Source organism: Myotis yumanensis, unplaced genomic scaffold, assembly GCF_028538775.1.
Source record: "Myotis yumanensis isolate MYYU_CA2020_CCGP unplaced genomic scaffold, mMyoYum1.0.hap1 SCAF_5, whole genome shotgun sequence".
In the NCBI taxonomy this organism is placed as follows: Eukaryota; Metazoa; Chordata; class Mammalia; order Chiroptera; family Vespertilionidae; genus Myotis; species Myotis yumanensis.
Window position 1 is genome coordinate 78,641,033 of NW_027223756.1, and position 19,644 is coordinate 78,660,676.

General features: G+C 55.5%; 1 protein-coding gene across 5 annotated transcripts; it reads right to left on the reverse strand.

Annotated features, from left to right (window-relative positions):
- Positions 1 to 2,869: 2,869 nt before the first annotated feature.
- Positions 2,870 to 10,239, reverse strand: MATK (megakaryocyte-associated tyrosine kinase). 5 transcript variants are annotated; one of them, XM_070415806.1, is made up of 13 exons: positions 10,148 to 10,239; positions 8,352 to 8,410; positions 7,914 to 8,027; positions 7,703 to 7,818; positions 7,402 to 7,621; positions 6,825 to 6,963; positions 5,669 to 5,734; positions 4,566 to 4,665; positions 4,401 to 4,485; positions 4,224 to 4,297; positions 3,908 to 4,103; positions 3,418 to 3,504; positions 2,870 to 3,320 (listed from the first exon to the last, which is right to left on the reverse strand). In XM_070415806.1, exons 2-13 carry the CDS (start codon positions 8,358 to 8,360, stop codon positions 3,081 to 3,083), a joined length of 1,446 nt encoding a protein of 481 aa, XP_070271907.1. In that variant the 5' UTR covers positions 8,361 to 8,410; positions 10,148 to 10,239; the 3' UTR covers positions 2,870 to 3,080. The 5 variants fall into 5 exon arrangements, with proteins under 5 accessions (XP_070271907.1, XP_070271905.1, XP_070271906.1 ...); XM_070415804.1 differs by lacking the exon at positions 10,148 to 10,239 and adding an exon at positions 9,716 to 9,914 and having other exon boundaries at positions 8,352 to 8,389; XM_070415805.1 differs by lacking the exon at positions 10,148 to 10,239 and adding an exon at positions 9,644 to 9,710.
- Between the last annotated feature and the right edge of the window lie 9,405 nt (positions 10,240 to 19,644).

Below are 19,644 nucleotides of genomic sequence, written 5' to 3' on the forward strand. Positions count from 1 at the left end.
GGGGACACTGTGGACCTGGGTCCTCCTCCCCTTGCAATAGGACAGCAGCAAGGGCCTCCCGACCTCTGGGTCTGTTTTCCTGGCTGTAAAACATGGACACCAGGACCTGCCTACCCCCTGGGCTCTCACTGGGACTCAGTGAGGTGATTAAAGGAAAGGGCGCCGCACAGTGAGTGCCTGCTGTTCCTGGTTTTACCAGAGGGGGCAGAAAAGGGCCCTTACACTCACATGTCAACGGAGCTGGGGAAGACGCGGTCCCAAAAGGTGAAGGCAACTTTAGGTGGCTCCTTGGACCCTGAGCAGGGCATGGTCTAGGGACCCTTTAGCTGGGTTTGAGGTTTGAATAAACATTTATTGAGCACTTAATTGTATTCCAGTGAACAAGACAGACACAGATCTTGGAGCTGACATCCTAGTTGGGAGATGACCAGCGGCTATAACGTAAAATATAGTGTCAGGTGGCTAGAGGTCCAGAGAGAAAACTCCAGCAGGACAGGGAAGGGGGCTACAAGGGGTTAGGTTACTCTTTTAAGGAAAGTGATCAGAATGGGGGATGAGGGCAAGGCTGCAATTCTGGACAAGACGGGGTGTGAGGGGGAGGGCGCCAGGGAGCCATGGGAGGTTGTGGAGCAGGGGAGGGACACGGTCAGACCGTATTTTGGACGAGTCCCTGCTTTGGAGATGGGAGGAGGATGGGGTTGTCGCAGAACTAGTGGCCTGAGAGCTGGAGCAGGGTCCAGGGGACGACCCTGAGCCTGGTCTGCCAGCCCTCCCAATCCAAGAAGCCTGGGGGCTCAGGCAAGGGTGCCCTGAAAAGCCCGAGGAGGAGGGGTCTGGGGGTGGGGGGCCAAGGTGAGGCCTGAAAATCGGTTGCTGGATTTAGTGGAGGCCCAGGCCCTCAGATGGCCTGGGGAGTGAATACAAGAGAAAGCAGAGATCTTTCTGGAACGTTGGCTTTGTAGGGAGAGACACACATGGAGAAAGAGACAGTGTCAGGCACCCCCCCTCCCCCCATCCCCGGAAAAGGGGTGACGTCCCGGAGGAATCAGGTCCCACTGCAGGGACCAGCGGCCTTAGAGGAGGAGCTGGTTGGGGCTCCGTGTCCCATGCGGAGGGCCGAGGTCAGGAGGCCGGAGAGACCCCGGAGGTCCTGAGCCCAGGCTGCCGGGGGTCGGGGGGGGGGGGGGGTCGGGGGGGCAGCGACTGTTCCCGGGCCCTTCCAGGACTCAGCCAGCCAACTAGGAGTCAGGCTCTGGGCTTGATGGCCAGGGAGCCGGCCTGTGGGGCCGGCAGGTAATCCCCTAAAGCAGTGGTTCTCAACCTTGGCTGCACATTAGAATCACCTGGGAATCTTTTTAAAATCCTGATTTCTGGGCCTCATCCTCCGGAAATTCTGTTTCTTTGTTATGGGGTGGGGCCACAGCATTAGTAACAAAGAAACAGAATTTCCGGAGGATGAGGCCCAGAAATCAGGATTTTAAAAAGATTCCCAGGTGATTCTAATGTGCAGCCCAGGTTGAGAACCACTGCCCTAATGGCTTCATCACTTTAAAACATTAACAAGCTGCTTGGTTCTCAGGCCCCAATTAGCTACTTGGCCCCATTGGTTAAGAGGCTGCAGAAGGGATCCCGGTCAGGTGCAGGGTGCTTTCTTGACTTAGCAGGATGTGGCTGAAGGAGCAGATGCTGTGTCAGCTTGAGGGCGGGATTAGGGCGGGGTGGGGCGGGGCCAGGGACTAGCAGCCCCTCCAGCTGGATTAGGGAGAGAGGGGTGTGTGTGTGTGTGTGTGTGTGTGTGTGAGTGACCCGCAGGCCACTCTCTGCCTCTCCAGCCTCCCACCCTTTATTTCTCCCTCAGGAAGAATCACTGAACCCTTTCAGGTGCTGGTGGGGAAACTGAGGCCAGAAGGTGGGTGGGCTGGGCTTCAGGGGGCACCTCAGGAGGTCAGTGTAACTTTGGGCACTTTCCTGGCTCAGGTGGGGTGGTCAGCATAGGTGAGAGGGCATACTGGCCCTAGTGTTTCCTCTCCAGCTTGGGGGGTCCTGGGGTGGGGCAGCATCCAGCCTGTCCCAAGACCCCACTAGGCGTCCTAGAGGCTGTCTGGATGGGAATGTCAGCTGAGATGGGGTAGGTGACAGTCACAGCAATAACTGAGCACCAGCTGTGTGTACTCAGCCCTCACTTTCTCCCCACTCTGGGTCCTTACAACACCTGCCACCCCCCCCCCCCCCCGCCCCCTCCGCAAGATGCCGATCATAGGTGGGGCCCAGGTAGGGGACCACCCCCCCCCCCCCCAGTTGGCCTGCTGGGGCCACACAGCTAAGGGGCACATCAAGATAGGAACCTGGGGTGCAAGCCCAGAGCTCAGCCCCTGTCACCAGAGAGGACAGGAGGGGCAGGGCCTCTGGACAGGCTGCTCGGCTGGGTTTTCTTGAGTCTCCAGGTCACTGGGTCAGACTGTTGGGTTGTGACAGCTGGAGGAAGTGGGTGGTCACCGGAGCATCCCCAGGGGGGACACAGCTGCAGTGGCTCCTATACACCTGCTCCGAGGGCAAGTCTCCCATGATCCTTGGAGCCCGAGCCCCTGAGGGCTGAATACGGCACCCACAGATGGACCATAGTGGGGACCTGTGGGTGATGGCAAGTGGGTCCCTGGAGAGGCTGTGACCTCTGGCCTGGAGAATCTCCTGGCTCCATCCCAGGGGTCTGTGTCCCCACAGTGGCTGCCAGTGGGTCATAGCTGGGCAGACCCCTCAGTGGGCAGATGACTGGCAGGTGGATTGTCCTGAGCTGAGTGATGGGGGCAGTGTGGACCCCCTGGGCCGAGAAGACGTTGGGGGTCACACAGAGAGACTCAGAGGCCCACAGTTCTTGGAACCAGTCTTTATCGAGGCACCAACCCTTCTCCCTGGGTCTGTGGTATCCAGGGGCTGCCCCAAGCCCCCCAAGAGGGCCTGCTTCTGTGCTGTGAGCCAGGTGGGCAGCTTGCTGGCCCAAGCCTCCTGAGGCCCGGCCGGTGTCCCCACCCTGAGCCCCCGCCGCTCTCTGTCCTCTGGGGCCATGGCCCCACCAGGCAGGGTCAAGGCTCTTGGCTGCGGGGCAAGGTGGAGCCATCAGCGTCCTGTCCTTCAACATGGCCAGTGGCGGCCGTGCTGCGCAGCTCCCGGGCCAGCTTCTCCGCCAGTTTTCGGAAGGTTGGCCGGCGAGTAGGCTCCGCCTCCCAGCAGCTGTTCATGAGGGTGTGGACAGGGCCTGGGCAGCCCTCAGGGGGCTCCATGCGGTACCCCTTCTCCACAGCCTCTGTCACCTCCTTCAGCGACTGTGGGCAGAGGGCACAGCAGTGTGGGCTGGGGTTCAGGGCTGTGGCCCCAGACCCACATGGAACCCAGTGCCTCCCCCACCCAGGCCATGCTCACCATCTTGGGGTATGGAGCCCGACCATATGAGAAGACCTCCCATAGCAGCACCCCGAAACTCCAGACATCGGACTTGCTGGAGAATTTCTGTGGGGTCCAAGACCAGGGTGAGGAGGGACCCTTCAAGTTTCCGCTCCAGTCCCCGATTCTTCCAGGAAGTCCCCCTGGGTTGACCTGCACTCTCCAGTCTCTTCCTAACAGACTCCATTCCCTGAGTCCTTGCCCCTTTGACCAAGTGCAGCTCAGATGTGGTGCAGGGAGGGGCTGGTTCTGTGTGCCCTCAGCACTGAGCCCAGAAATGGGAAACAGGCCCAGACAGGGTTACATACAGGAGAGACCAGATGGAAACTAAAAAGAACAACGATGGACCACGTACTCACTGGGGAGGCAGAGCCATTTCCCTTGGAGGTTCAGAGAGGCCAAGACACGTGCCCAGGGTCACACTGTGGAGCTGGGGCTCCAAGGTCCCTGGGGACAGAGGGGCGCTCACCCCATGTTTGAGTGCCTCAGGCGCTGTCCACTTGACGGGCAGTCGGCTAGAGTCCAGCCCCTTCCTCTCAGCCTTGACCAGGCCAAAGTCGCTGACCTTGGCCACCAAGTCCTCAGAGATGAGGATGTTGCGGGCAGCAAGGTCTCGATGCACCAGCTTCTTGCTCTCCAGGTACTCCATGCCCTCGGCCACGTGCCTGGGGAAGGGGGGCACAGGGGCTCCAGTGGGCGGTCAAACACCCCCAAGGCCAGGCTCCTTCCTGCGTTTCTCCTTGGCCTTGGAAAGCCCCTTTCCCACCCACCGGGGCCCCACTCACAGGGAAAACTGCAGGAGCTGGGGGGTGTTCACAAGGGCCCGGCCCCGAGTTCGTAGAAAGTTCACCAGGTTGCCCTGGGGGGGAGGGGGAGGGAGACACGGGGCTCGGGTTCGAGGCTTCTTGGCTGCCTCTCCAAGTCCCACCTGCACCCCCACCTGCATCTCGGCCCCAGCGTACCTTGCTCACGTGCTCCATGACGATGTAGAGTCCCTGGTGCAGGATCACGCCCAGCAGACGCACCAGGTTCTTATGCTGCAGCTTCCTGTGGGGAGACAGAAGAGGGGGTGAAGGCGCGGCTGGAACCCCCACCCCCAGGGTGCCTAACCCCCACCGGGGACTCACGTCATGACTGCTGTCTCATCCAGGAAGGCCTGGGCTGTCACATCACACTTGATGTTCTTCACGGCCACCTTCTGGCCCAGGTACTCGCCCTGCAGGACGGCTGGGGGGTGGGATGGACTCAGACAAAGGGACACAGCCACTCACATCGACCCCCATGTACACCAACACAGCTCAGGCCCCAGGCCTGGAAACCCCCCCGGCCGTACCAGCTCCGAACCCCTAAACCCCTGATCAAAGAGGATCTAGGGGTCTGCAAACTCTGTCCCGAGGGCCACATCCAGTCCCATCGTGTGTTTTTGCCAGGCCCATGAGCTCAGAATGCTTTTTATATTCTCAAATAGTTCAAAAAAATCAAAAAAATGTTATTCCATGACACATGAAAATTTTAGGGGGAAAAATTCAGTGTCTACAAATAAAGTTTTATTGGCACACAGCCACTCCTGTTGGTTTACCTATCATCTGGGGCGGCTTTCCTGCTACAAATGCAGAGCTGAGCAGATGTGACAGACTGGCCTGTAAAGCCAAAAATATTTGCACTTCGGCCCTTTACAGAGCAAGTCCACAGGTCCCTGACCTAAGCCCTAGAACAGTGATGGCAAACCTTTTGAGCTCGGCGTGTCAGCATTTTGAAAAACCATAACTTAACTCTGGTTCCGTGTCACATATAGAAATTGTTTGATATTTGCAACCATAGTAAAACAAAGACTTATATTTTTGATATTTATTTTATATATTTAAATGCCATTTAACAAAGAAAAATCAACCAAAAAAATGAGTACGCGTGTCATAGGTTCGCCATCACTGCCCTAGAACCTTCCAGAATAATCATTTCAGGGAATGGCATTCCAAGCACAGGACCAGCATGTGCACGAGGCTGGAGGTGTGAGGGACTCGCATTCGCTGGGTGTGTGCCTGAGTATTTACTTCACAACAGCTGTTGTCAGCCCCCTTTCACAGAGGAGGAAACAGAGACTCCGAGAGAGGAGTGGTTTGTCTTCAGCTGCCCAGCAAGTAGGTATTACATATGGATTTGAATTCATGTCTGTGACTCCAAAACGTGAACCCCCACCTTCCTTCAGCTCGCCAGGCCACGCCCTACTCACCTCCAAACTCCCCCTCTCCGATTTGCGCTCCCAAGGTCAAATACTGCAGGTCCAGTAACCAGCCAGCTGTGGGGCAAAGGCCCGGTCAGAGAGGTAACGGGCTTCCCCAGCCCCTCCCCTCGGGGGCGCCACCTGCAGAGACCAGATGGTGTCTCCCACAGCACCCAGCTGTGGGCACACATTTGGGTGGCTACTATTCCCAGTAATGGTCCAAAGGGCATGGCTGACACACCCCAATCCTGATACCAGTTATGTGGTCAAAGGCAACACAGCCTACCCTTTAGGGCTGCCCGTCTCTCCTACCTGGAGACTGTGTCCCTTTAAACACCACAAGGGCTGGTCCCTTTATGGTTCTTAACCTCTGGCCTCCCACGGACACACACACAGAGCGAAAATGCAATAGACACGGAGAACAGTAAAGCTTCTGGAATCTTAGAAAGATTCCTGTGCTCTAAGTCATAATCTGTGCTCTGGCCTCCCTGACCTCTTGTCTCAGGCAGGCCAGAGTTCTTCTCCTCTAATGTAGGCCTCCTCCCCACCCAAATCAGGAGCCCTTAGGCACGATCAGGCGTGGCGATCCCCAAGATTTCCCAGGAGAAATACATGCTTCCAAGGAGACAGTCATGATCATGAGGTTCAAAAAATGAGGGGTGGCTATAGTTGGGGGCCTTTGCTTTGGGACTTGGGTATTGATGATTTCACTACACAGAAGCTGGAAAAGCATTTCAGCTGAAGGGAACAGAATGCACAACAGCAGGGAGGCATGAGAGGAAATGAGTCACAACCAAGAGGACTTGTGAATGGAGGAGGAGCCCTGTAGATGAAGTAGGAAAGAAGGCTCAGCCACAAGGGGAGGTTCGGGGAGGTTCTGGAAGGCGGTGGAGCTGCAGGGCCTCCCTCCTTTAAGCAGGGGAGTGATGTGGGTGGGCTTGCAGGTGGAAAGTTGCCTTTGGGACCAGAGGGGCAGGGGGCAGGAGGAAGGGGGACTGCCCCCCTGGAAGGAGGTGGTTTGATGGGAGGGCCTGAGAGGCCAGGAGGGGGCATGAAGGGAATGTGGGAGGGTAGGTGGGTTGAGGTTTGGGCCAGGTTTCTGGCTCAAGTGACAGGGCAGATGATGGGGACGTGGGAGAAGCAGCAGATGTGGAAACCCACTCACAACATGGGCAGGGCGAACATGGGCAGAGAGGGCGCAGGCCCCTACCCTTGGCCAGCTCTTCCTCCGCCGATTTAGCCCCCTGCTTCCTCTTGGGTTTCACGAGTTTCGTGCAGATGGCCCCCTTGTCCTTGCTGTAATGCTGCAGGGTGGGGTGGGGCAGAGGTGGTTGTGAGTCCAACCCCAGGGACCAGCATGTGCCAAGGGGCATCCCTCATCCTGTTCCCTTCCTGGGGGTGGGCTCTGGATAGGGTGGGCATGAGCCGATGAGGAGAGGGGTTTGGTTCCCACATGATGTGTTGGGCTGGTTTCCATGGGAATAGGAAAGATGCAAGCTAGGGGGGAAGGGGAGAATGGCAGGGATGTTTCTGGATTGGTGTCAACCTGGAGGTCCCTGGAGGAGCCATCCAGTCCCTGGAAGTGGAACCCAGAGAGCTCAGACCACCCATATGGCTGGTGGTCCATGAGGACCAGCTCCTTCTTGCACTGGGGAGCATGTGGCTCTGGGGGTCCCCATGTCCATCCAGCTGCTGGGATGGGGCAGGGCCTGGGGAACACGCGACTCCTGTCCGAGCTGCACCTCCACCATATCCATGAGGTTGCAAAAGCAGATGGTCTCGTCGATGGTCAGGTGGCCATCACGGTGCAGAACGCGGTAGTGGATGACTTCGCGGTGGAAGCTCACGCACAGCACGTAGTCCCCAGGATGCCGCACCGACTCCCGCACCAAGAACAGCCCATCCTCGGGCGGCTGCAGCAGCTGCACTGCCTCCTGGCCCGAGATCTTCCCGTGGAACCACCTGCAGTGGCGGGAGGGCGGGTTGGGCCGGGCGGGCCGGGCCCTCCGGATCCCTCATCCCTGGGCCAACCCCACCACTCACGGCATGAGGCTGAGCTTGGGATCCGCTGAGAGGGCCTCACGCTCCCGCAGCGCACCCGCCGCCAGCAGCCCCTCCTGCCCGCTGGCGTGGTGCTTGGCTCGGTACCAGCTCTTGCTCTGCCAGGGAGGGAGATAGGGGTCGGCATCGGGGGGAGGAGTATGGGGGCGTTCCTGACTGAGTCCCATCTCCAGGCCCTCTGGCCACAGCTCACCTCACAAGCCTCCAGGATGGTGACCATGTCGCCCTTGTGGAAGGCCAGCTCTCCAGGCTTCGGGCGCGTGTGCTCACACTTGGTGATGCATTGGGTGCCTGGGGCCCAGCGCCTCTGGGTGGGAGGCATAGGGAAGAGGGCCAAGGTGACATGAAGGAGAGGAAGATTGGATTGAGACCGGAGAGAGAGGGAGAAGAGGAGATAAGACAAGGGAGCAGCCAGCAGAGATATATTGTCACAAACAGAGGGCACCTAGGACACGTCAGGAAGAAAAGGTGAAGGAAATGCAACACCAGATGACAGAAAAGCCAGAAGACATCAGCTAAAGGGGGTGTGGGTCAGAGTACACCCTCCCTCCCCATGGAGTTGAGGGCCTGTGGACGTGGACTGAGCTGAGCAAGGGCCAGGGATACAGGCGTCCAGGTTGGGGGTACTCACTGTGGGCATCCTGACTGAGATGGGCCGGAGTGCCAGGCCTGGAGAAAGCCAGGGTGCACCTGGAGAGGGGGCAGAGACCAGCTGGAGGGCAGATGCAAGCCAGGCTAGGGCTCAGGGGCATCGCTACCGCTGCCAGCCAGGCCGGGTGGAGGCAACAGCCAGAGGCATGGGGGTGGGGGAGTTACAAATACTGGTTCTCCAGGCCCCTCTGGGAAGGTGGTCTTTACTGAGGGTCGTTCCTTAGCTGAGTCAAAGCCATTAAACATCAGTGAAGAAACCGGGGAGCCTAGCCCTACCATTGTTCCCAAAGGAAACTGAGGACCAGCATGGGCACAGAGCAAGTGGCCACAGGCTGGGGAGGAGGGACACGCCTGGTTCAGGCCCCCGCAGCCCACACGGCGCCTGGGGAGCCCGATGCCACCTCATCGCGCCTGGTTCTTCCTCTTTTCTGGAAGAGCAGGGCAGGGAAATACGGAATGATTCAAGGTCATTGTCAAGAAACTCTGCGCCTACAGTGGGACAGTGCAGCCCTGCTGAGCTCGCGGGGCTGGCCAGCTGGACCTCTCTAATCCCTCTACCCCACCCCCAGTCCCTCATTGCTGCTTGGGTGAGGATTTTCTCACCCCTACCTCCCCCTTCGACCCCACCACAGGTGGCTGGGCCCGTGGGGCGGGTTCCAGGGTAAGTCTCTGCTCCTCCAGTGTGCAACCCCGTAAATACCCAGCCCTACATGTCCTCACACACATACTGATCCATGTACACACAAGCACACAGAGAAACACACGAGGCTTGGACACAGGTGGACACAGGTACCCACAGACCCGCAGGTATGCAAGCAAGGGCACGTCCCCCCTAGGGACAGGTGTACACACGCGTCTACAAATGTGTACACACACACAGGTGCTCAGACATCTGGAAACGTATCTGTGTCTCCCTCCCGCCCCTCCCCACCCCCAAACACACACACTTGAACACCTGGGCGCCATACGTTGGGCCACCCGGACAGAGCTACACGCAAGGCCGTGCACACGCATCTGTCACACGCGCACATCCCTCCACGTGGACGCGCGGATACACACACCAGGGGCTCCCAGACGCGCACACCCTACACCCAGGAAAATACCCCGCACCCGCCCCGGATCGCCTCGGACCACCGCCGCCCCAGCCTCGACCCGCCGCGCGCCCCGGACGCGCACACTCGTGCGCACACCGGTCCCTGGGGTGCACGCCCAGGCCTCCCGGGAGCCCTCCATACTCCCGCGGTCTCACCCACATCCCCGCCACCCGCTCACCTGCTCAGAGGGAGTCTCCGGGCCGCGCCCCGCCCCCGCCCCCACGAAGGCCCCGGCGCCCTGGCTGCGCACCCCCAGGCGGCCCTGGCAGCACAACTTGGAGCAAGTTCCTCCGTTTCCTCATTTTGGGCGGGGTGAGGTGGGCTGGGGTGGGGGGAGCCGGAGACTGCGGCCTGGGAGGCCCCCGCGGGTCCTAGCGCCGGCCGGTCGCCCTACGCTCTGCTCCGCGCGCCGCCGGCGGCCCCTCCCGCTGGCCCGGGCGGGGACTGGAGGCGGCCGCCGGCTCCACACCGCTTCCTGGCCTGAAGCCGCGGGGCGCGCACCTCCCCTCCCACCCCGCCCCCATCCCGGAAGGCAAAGGCCCTGGAGCTTGGAGCAGGTGCCGCAGCGCGCGCCCGGGAAGCGGGTGAGTGAGTGAGCTGCGTGTCCGGGAGGTAAGCAACTCCGCGACTCCAACGCCCTCCGTCACCTCTTCCGCCTCCGGAGGCCCCTTTAATGAATTACCTGTCGTTGTAAAGGGCTGCCGGTGCCTGGTGCAGAGACAGCGCTCCAAATATGTCCACCGCTATATCGCGATGGTCGTCATCATCATTAAGGGAACATTGGAGCCAGAGGGAAAGATACCCTGTGGCTCTAGAGGCCTCAGGTGGAGCAGCCCTCCTTTGGAGAATCACGGTGGGGCCTGACAGAGGCCAACCCGCTGTGCGGGAGGCAGGACTGCCCCTGACCCGGCCCCCACTTCTTCCTCTGTGGGGCCAGGCAGCACTGACCGCCCTCTCACAGGACAGCTGGACGAGCCCTGGATGACCCTGCACCGGGCCTGGCCCCAGCGAGGGCTCCGTGGGCTCCCTTACCGCTCCTTCTACTGCAGGAGTCCACTTGGAAGAAGCTAATCTTGGGAGAGCGATGAACCAAGATTCCCAGATAACCTGGTCCCCTATTTAACCTTGTTACTCCCAGAGGCCTAGTGCAGTCGTTCTCAACCTTGGCTGCACATTAGAATCACCTGGCTTAGTGGCTGTGCCTCCAAGGCATCATGGGGTTTCTGGGAATAGTGGACCGCTGCAGAGAGTCACAGAACATCCATGTTATGGAATATTATGCACAAAAACTAGGAAACTATTAAGGTGCTAAAATCTACCATTGTTGAAAACCACCAGCACCAGGATGTGACAGTGCAAACCGCACGATCCCGTTATGTCATACAGGAGAGGAAAGTTCTAGAAGGGGATCCTCCACTGGCAACACGGTTATCCTCAGCGAAGGAAGTGGGCAGGAGGAGAGGGTCAGGGAGGGCCGTTCCTGCCTGGTGGTGTAATTTATTCGCGGTGGTAGTGTTTGCACAGAGGAGCCTCTGAGAACAGTCCTGCTAAGCAGGGCTCCCTGCTCCACAGATCCGGCCGTGGGATAGTCCCAGGGCCCGCCCCCACCCCCTGCCTCCCAGCCACCAGCACAGGGCTGGGATCCTGCAGCTGGCATTCTGTCAGGTGATGAAGACCCACCATACAAGGCAAACCATCATCACTTGCCAGAAATAGAAATGCAACATCAAAATAGCCAAAGCAGAAACCGACAGCATCATTAGATTCTCACCAGAGACTGCTGCTGCGGCCCCAGGCCCCACGGGGGAGGCCTGCCTTCCCTTTGCTCAGCAACGACAGCATCCAGGATGTTAAGATGCCCTGGCCCCCTGGAGACTTTCTCCTTGACACAGTCCGAGAGACAGGAAGAGTATCTGGCCCGGCTGCCTTTCTCCCTCTGTGAGTGGATACTTAGTGTCCGAGTGATACCTACATCCGCCCCAGGACCCTCGGGGGTCCTTGTCCCATGGTCAGAGGAAGCAAGTGTTGAGACAGGGGAAGGATAGACTTAAGGAGACAGTGTCAGGTGCCCGAATCTCCTAGGGCTGGCCCAGGGTACAGGGAGCCCCCCAAGGTGTGGACAGGGGCACTGAGCTGCGCCAAACTCTAAGGGTATAAATTTGAGTCCATAGTTTATTTAGGTCAGAACTATTGAAAGGGGTGAGCTCCCCATCCCTGGAGGCATCCAAGAATTGGCCACGTTGAATTCCAAAGACGATGGGTCTTCCAATCCCCGGATATGGCAACGCCAGTGTCTCCTGCCTGCTGCCGAGAGCTGGGGGACTCTCCCTCCCTTATACCTGCCTGAAGCCCCCTGGTAGCCACATCCTCGGATCAGACACCGGAATTTCCCAGTCCCCGGCTCTTCACCCTCCATATTTTAGTCCCGTCAACTTGGTTCCCCAGGCCACCCGTCTGGTGCTGGCTGGTGATACAGCAGCTCCTCCCTGGTCTTCCGGCTGCCTCTAGTTTTCCTCCTTGCCACCATTCACCTTCCATTTTATCACCGAGGGAGGAAAATGGGACTGTGGCCCTTCCCTGCTTTAAATTCTTCCCTAGCTTCTGCTGCCCACGGGACTGAGCCTAAAACAGTCTGGCATTCAGGGCTCTTCATGTTTGGCCTCCGGCTACCTCTCTGGACTTGTCTGTTTCTGCTCCCACCAAACACCCAACAGTTTGGAAACTACAGGAATTTGCATACTTTTGCACTGCTGTCCTCTGCCTGGAATGCACTTCCCCCACCCAGCTGGCATCTCCATCTCATCCTTCCATGCTCATCTCAACTGGCACCATTTTTATGGAGCCTTTTCAGGCCCCTCCCCCCTTTCTCAGAGTAAGGCCTCACTTCTATGCCTGAAAGGACCGCTCTCTGGAGGTCCTAGCTGCCTCCTCTCGCTGTGTGATGGGCATGGGCCTGGCCTGGTGACTGAGCCCATCAGCCTGCCTGAGAAGGAGGAAGCAGATCCTAGAGGCAGGGTGAGATGGCATCTCACAGGAAGAATTCAAGTTCCTGGACTCGGCCACACCTGGAGTGCATTCTGTGCCTCGGGTAGGAAGCAGGCCTTTGCTTTTTGGTTGCTCAGGAGGGCATTCCTGCCACTTGCAACCAAATGAATGGCTAATACTGGACATGGGGCCAGCAGCTCTACAGAGTATCTCACCCCGCCGACCCTTCCCATCTCTCCTGTGGCTCCGTAGAGCTGCCATGGTCTGATAAACCATGTATCTTACTTGTTCATCTTGTTTACTGACTGCATCCTTTCTAGAATATCAGCTCCCCAGGGCAAAGTCCCAGTGCAGGGACTTTGGACAGTTCACTGCTGTGACTTCAGTACCTGGCACATAGTAGGTGCTCAGAACATATTTTTTAAGCCAATGAATATTGGGGAGGGGAGAGGATGAGCAGTGCCTGTCACCTGTGAGGCGAGCACTCTCGTACGATGGGAAAGCTGATGCTTAGAGAGTGCTGAGCTTGACCTTAGGTCACAGGAAATGGTAGACGGGGCTTTGGACTCGGCCTGTCTGGCTCCCGGGCTCACCCACTGGTGTACCGCAGTGTGGGGCACATGATAGACCCCGAGGAGACTGTGTCCATGCTTATGCTTTCTGGATTTGGAGGGCAGGCGCGGTAGGGCAGCTGCAGCCAGATGTGGGGACGGCTGAGCTGGTGGTGTGGCCCTTGCAGACCCTCAGCTGGAGCATGAGGCCAGATCAGACCGTCCCAATTAGCTCATCTTTAAATTTAGCTTTCCCCTCCCTGCGGGGACTCAGGGATTCAGCGGAGGAATCTGCTCTTTCGAGGAAAAATGCTGTATCGCTTGCTTTGCACCCAGACCCGTGGTCGGCTGGATCATTCTGGACTCTCGGAATAAAGAGCCCCTCCAGGAAACCTGCTTTGGGGTGCCAGAGGCGATCCACCTTTGATGGGGGAGGCGGTCTGCGCAGCCCCCCCATCCCTCACCCAGTTTCCCTTGTGCTGCAGGTGGAGCCAGGCACATCATTTCCCTGCCACGCTTGCAGGTTCGCACTGTGTGAACTGGGTCCAGGTCACTTCCTGGCTTCCCAAGGCACTCACAGTGACCACCCATCATTCAAGACCAAACCACTGCCCGTCACCCTGTCTCACCTTTTCTTGTTCATAGTCCTCTGTCTTGCCTCACTCCCCTTGACAGAACATATGCTCCGTGAGCGAGGGCAGGGACAGCCCTGCCCTGGGCAATCATTTATCTCTGGAGCCTGGCACATAGTAGGCCCTCACAGAACAAATGAATAGGATCACATGAAAGAATAAAGACCCAGGAAGAAGAGCGGGGGATCCATATGGTACCACAAGGCAAGACGCGTCTGTCAGAGGACTTTTCCCTATGTCCCTGCTTCAGGATTCCTCCTTGATCCTCTTCATCCTTTGTCCCCCAACCTTCATCCTCTAACTCAGTGGTTCTCAACCTTCCTAATGCAGCGACCCTTTAATACAGTTCTTCATGTTGTGGTGACCCCCAATTTCATTGTTACAAATTGAACATAATTAAAGCATAGTGATTAATCACAAAAACAATATGTAATTACATATGTGTTTTCCGATGGTCTTAGGCGACCCCTGTGAAAAGGTCGTTCGACCCCCAAAGGGGTCGCGACCCACAGGTTGAGAACCACTGCTCTAACTGAAGAGTTGGCTGTCTCTGTAAAGGGCCTCATGATCTCTTGCTGGACTACTCAACTCTGCTTTTGTAGCACAAAAGCCTCCATTAATAACATGTATGTGAACAGGCATGACTGTTCCAATAAAACTTTATTTATGGAATGCTGAAATTTGAACTTCATATACTTTTCACATGCCATGCAATATTATGGCGATTTTTTTCAGCCACTGAAAAATGTGAAGACGCATTTTTAGCTCATGGATGCATAGAAACAGACAGTGGTAGTGGGCTGGAGTTGCTCCCCTCCAGTCTCTGTCTTTATTTTCTTATAAATGGGCATATTTTAGAATTTATTTGACCTTGTAGGTGTACTTCTTAATCTAAATGTGTGGACATTCATGGCATGTGGTAAGCCAGTGGTTCTCAACCTGTAGGTCTGGACCCCTTTGGGGGTCGAACGACCCTTTCACAGGGGCCTAAGACCATCGGAAAACACCTATATAATTACATATTGTTTTTGTGATTAATCACTATGCTTTAATTATGTTCAATTTGTAACAATGACATTGGGGGTCACCACAACATGAGGAACTGTATTAAAGGGTCGAGGCATTAGGAAGGTTGAGAACCACTGTGGTAAGCTCTCAAGTGCTCTCCTAACTCTATAAAGCTAGCTGACTCGGCGATGAGCCCCTCAAGGGTACATATGTCTTCTTCTCATCAGAATTAATAGCAGCAATATTTGTAGTGTTCTGCTGTATACTTACGACTGTGCTAAGCTTATAAAACTGTTTTAAACAAAGCATGTATGTCCCACTCCCGGAGGGCTGCCATTAGCGCTTCTATTGGCTGTTTCTCTGGTCTTTGCTTCCATGTTTCAAAAGAATGTTTTACATATCTTTTTCTTAAATATTTTTATTTATTTCAGAGAGGAAGGGAGAGGGGAGAGATAGGCAGAAACATCAATGAATGAGAAAGAATCATTGATGGGCCACCTCCCGCAAGCCCCCCACTGCGGATTGAGCCTGCAACCCAGGCACCTGCCCTGACCAGGAATTGAACCGTGACCTCCTGGCTCATCATAGGTTGACGCCCAACCACTGACTCACGCCAGCCGGGCCATATCTCTTGATTTATCAGTTGGACATTGTCCTTTGACTTCCTACTCCTGGAGATAGAGACTTAGCTCTCTTATGCATATTGCTTTCACAATCATTTTATCACAATTCTTGGATAACTGAATATTTAGTGCTATGTTAGTATATGTAAGTATTGTTCACTTGGAGCAATGAACACCAAGAACACTTTTATTTTCTAGGATTTGGTGTGTGTGTGTGGGCGGGTAGGGGGGGGGGGTTCCTGGAGCTAGTGATCGCCTTTGTTTTGTGTGCCTGTGACTCTCTCTCCCCCAGCCTCTCCAATGGCACTAACTTCTCTGCTCAGGGCTGGCTATGCCCAGTGTGGTCCTGGCCTCTCTCTTCTGCAGGATTTAGAGATTCCCGGGACTTAGCACCGATTTCTTGAGTCCAAATCACCCTATTTCTTGGTTTGTGCCCTTGTCTTGAGAATGTGCACTCACCGCACCTGGGCATTTCCAGATAGCGTTTCCTTCCACGTTCCTGGGAGATCGGTGGTTTGGCTGAGGACAGTGTTCTGGGTGGTGAATTCCTCTTGCCCCGTGGCTTCCCGCTTCCAGTCTTGGGCAGTTAGCTGTCTGCTTCCTCATCCTGTGCTTCACACGTTGGCGGGTGTGTTTTCTCTCTCTCTCTGAAAGCTTGTGGGATCTTCTTATTCTCCACATCCTGCACGACTACAGTGTGGGTTTGGTTGGGGTCTATTTTCACTTGTTGTGCTGGACTTTCAGTGGACTCTGTAGTGTCTTCCACTCCTTGTAACTTTCTTTTTTTAAAAAAAATATGTTTTCATTGATTTTTAGAGAGAGAGGAAGGGAGGATAGAGAGAGAGAAAAGTCAGGGAGAGAGGAACATCTTCCATCGGCTGCCTCCTGCACACACCTCCACCAGGGATCCAGCCCGCAACCCAGGCATATACCCTGACTGCGAATCAAACTGGCCACCTCTTGATTCCTGGTTGAGGCTCAACTGCTGAGCCTCGCTGGCTGGGCCCCTAGTAACTTTCTTAAAGGGCATCACTGGTGGTTCCTTCCACTTCACTTTGTTTTGTCTTTGTGGAAGTCTCCTTTGTCACATATGGGACTTCCTGGATTGATCTATTTTCTTTTGTGTTTTTTTAAAAATATTTTTTATTTCAAAGAGGAAAGGAGAGGGAGAGAGAGATAGAAACATCAATGATGAGAGAGAATCATTGATAGGCTGCCTCTTGCATGCCCCCCACTGGGGATCGAGCCCACAACCCAGCACGTGCCAAACCGTGACCTCCTGGTTCATAGGCCGATGCTCAACTACTGAGCCACACCGGCCGGGCTAATTTTCTTGTCTACATTTTCCCCCTTTTTGTCTTCTCATTCTACTCTTTCATCCAACCCCTTTGTTGACATTTTAATTTTGATTCGCAGGTTTCTAATTTCCAAGGGCTCCTTCTGGTTCTTTGTTTCTTTTCAAAAGGCAAACGGAAGCTTGTGTCCTGGCTTCTGTGTCTTCTCTAAGCTCTCCGAGGATCACACACACAAGGGCTTTTCTGGAACTGCTTTTTTGTTCTTTATCTCTTTCCTCCAACCCCCCCTCCCCCATCTTTGGGTTCTAGTCTCTTCTTCGTTGGCTGGCATTTATGAGCGGCGTGTCACAGAGCCAACAGGAAGCTCCTTACCATGGGGGTGGCTTCCCTCTGGGTGATGATGGGAGATGGGAAGACTGGCCCCTGTATGGGACCCCCCAAATGTCGGCCGCATCTGCAGAGTTTTCTCATGGCCTGACACCCATCGTTCTAGAAGCTGAGACAGGGAAGGCCTTTGGGGTCACTGTTCCATGTGTGACTTCTCCCTTTAATCGCTGGTTTTCACGCGCACACCTGCCCTCCCCCACGCCCGTGTTCTGAGGCTGAGCCTTTCTATGCAGCAAGAGTTAAACATGCGTTTTATGACTGAGTTCTCCCAACAGCTCTGCAAGGTGGGTGCTGCTAGCTCTAACCCAGTTTCATAGTCTCAAGGAGGTGAAGTGAGCCGTCCTGGCAGCCCTCAGCTAAGACATTAAAGGGCCAACCTGGGCCCAGGGCCCGGAGGCACCCTCAATGCATGGAGTGACAACTTTTGGTTCATCTTTGGTTTCTTCCAAGGAAGATGGTGGTTGCTGACTGAGTAGTGAAAGGCTCAGCTTTCTCAGTGAGAGCCATGGGGAGACACATGCGTGCCCATGGCACATAACAGGTGATCAACAAACGCGGGTTGAATGAATGAGAAAATGAAAGAACAGCAGTGGAGGAAATAGACACCACAGAAGGAAACCAGCTAAACTTATATCCGTGTGCAGGCAAGTACTCGTTAAAATGAGAAGGCGGCCCTGGCTGGTTTGGCTCAGTGGATAGAGCGTCGGCCTGCGGACTGAAGGGTCCCAGGTTCGATTCCGGTCATGGGCATGTACCTTGGTTGCGGGCTCGATCCCCGGGATGGGGTGCACTGGAGGCAGGCGATCAATGATTCTCTCTCATCATTGATGTTTCTATCTCTCTCTCCCTCTTCCTTCCTCTCTGAAATCAATAAAAAAAAAAATTACCTCTCTTCATAATAGCCAAAATAAGTCTGGCTTATTTCACAGATCATAATGTCCTCTAGGTTCATCCACATTGTGGCATGGGTCAGGATTTCCTTCTTTTTGAAGGCTGAAGAATATTCCATTGTCTGCATGGACCACATTTTGTTGATCTGTTCATCTGTCCGTAGACACATGGGGTGTTTCCACCTTTAAGCTATTGTGAATAATGCTGCTGTGAACATGGGGGAACAAATACCCGTTTCCCAACACATTTTCTTTTTCAAAACTTGGGCAGACATAAACAGGGTGCTACCCGCCCTCAACTATCACTCCCCCACCCCCACTGCCTTTTCCACCTTTAGGAGAAACACGGGTCCTCTAGCTTGTCCGCTCAGCAGAGCCTTAATTTACTCACCGGATACATCTTCTCAGCCCCGGAAGCCAAACTAACAGGGAATCAAGGAGAAGGTGGAGCCAGCGTTTTCCCACACAAGCCCCTGGACCCAGCCAAGCCTTGGAGATGCTCCCTCGGCCCCTGAATGGGACTTATTCTGGACCAGGGGACACTGCGTTTCCCGGCTGTCCGTCCGTGTTAGTGACTTGGCAGATGAAGCCAAGGGATCTGCCCTTCCTTTTTTTTTTCTTCCCTGGACTGCCAGGTTCAGCTCCAGCCCTGCCCACACTCAAGGCATCTCTCCCACACTCGCTGCTGTCTCCTAGCAACTGGCTCGCCCGCCAGCATCCTGCAGCTGAGGTCCTGCGTCACTGTCTCAGGGCGCTTCTCCCCCTCGCAGCAGTCTGGCCTCTCGGGCGCCTGGGCCAGTATCTTCCTGCCGACCTGTTCTGGAGTCCTCAGGCCAGCGGGAAGAGGGCTGGAGAGGGAAGATCAGGGATGACCCCTCTTTAGGTCTTGAGGGCGCTCTATCCCCCAGACGTTTCATCCATCTGGACTGAATACATCGCTAACGACTGCTTGATTTTCCTGTCGTGTTGCCTAAATTTGTGTGTGGGTTTTTTTAGAGTTGTTGGGGGGAGAGGGGGGAGATTTCATTTTCTGTCAACAGAATTGGCCTTAAACCACCTGGTGGCAAAGATATATCCATCTTCCCCGGGAGCCAGGGATGGGACTGGAGAACAGTGGGCAATGTCGTTTCCAAGAGCTGCCCTTGGGAGTTGGCCACAGCAGCAGGACACAGGGCTTTCCACAAGGTGAGGCTGTGACTCCTATGGCCACATCCTTGTCCCAAAGACGGACCCACTCTCCCTTCCCTTCATCATATTGCCACTGCCCTCACTGACGTCTCTGGGCCCAGCTGTTAGAATCATTCCTGGGACAAGACAGAAACAAATGGTGTCTTCCTAACTGCCAGGAGGCAAATTCCTCTTATGAAGAGACCTGTGTTTGGGCATCAGAGCATGACTTCAAGCCTTTAACATATTTATTGAGCTACTACTGTGTACTTGGTCTGCTCTAGACCTGTGGGTCCTGTGGTGAGTAAAGTAGATCTATTTCCTGCCCCCAGAGAATTCACATCCTGGGAGGAAGGCAGGTACCAAGTGATTTTAACCAGTTATGTAGCAGGCTGAGGAGGTCATGGAGGCCTCTCTGAGGAGGTGACATCTGAGCTGAGATCTGAAGGAAGGAAGGTCAGGGGAAGAGCTTGCTATGCAGTGGGAACAGCATGTGCAAAGGCCCTGGGGGCAGGAACAAGATTGGCTGGTCTGATGACAAGCAGAGGCTGGTGGGTCTGAAGTGGAGTTATTGAGGGAGAGTGGCAGATGGGTTCTTGTGGGGGCTTCCCTGGGATTCGGGGTTCTATCCTGAGTGCAAT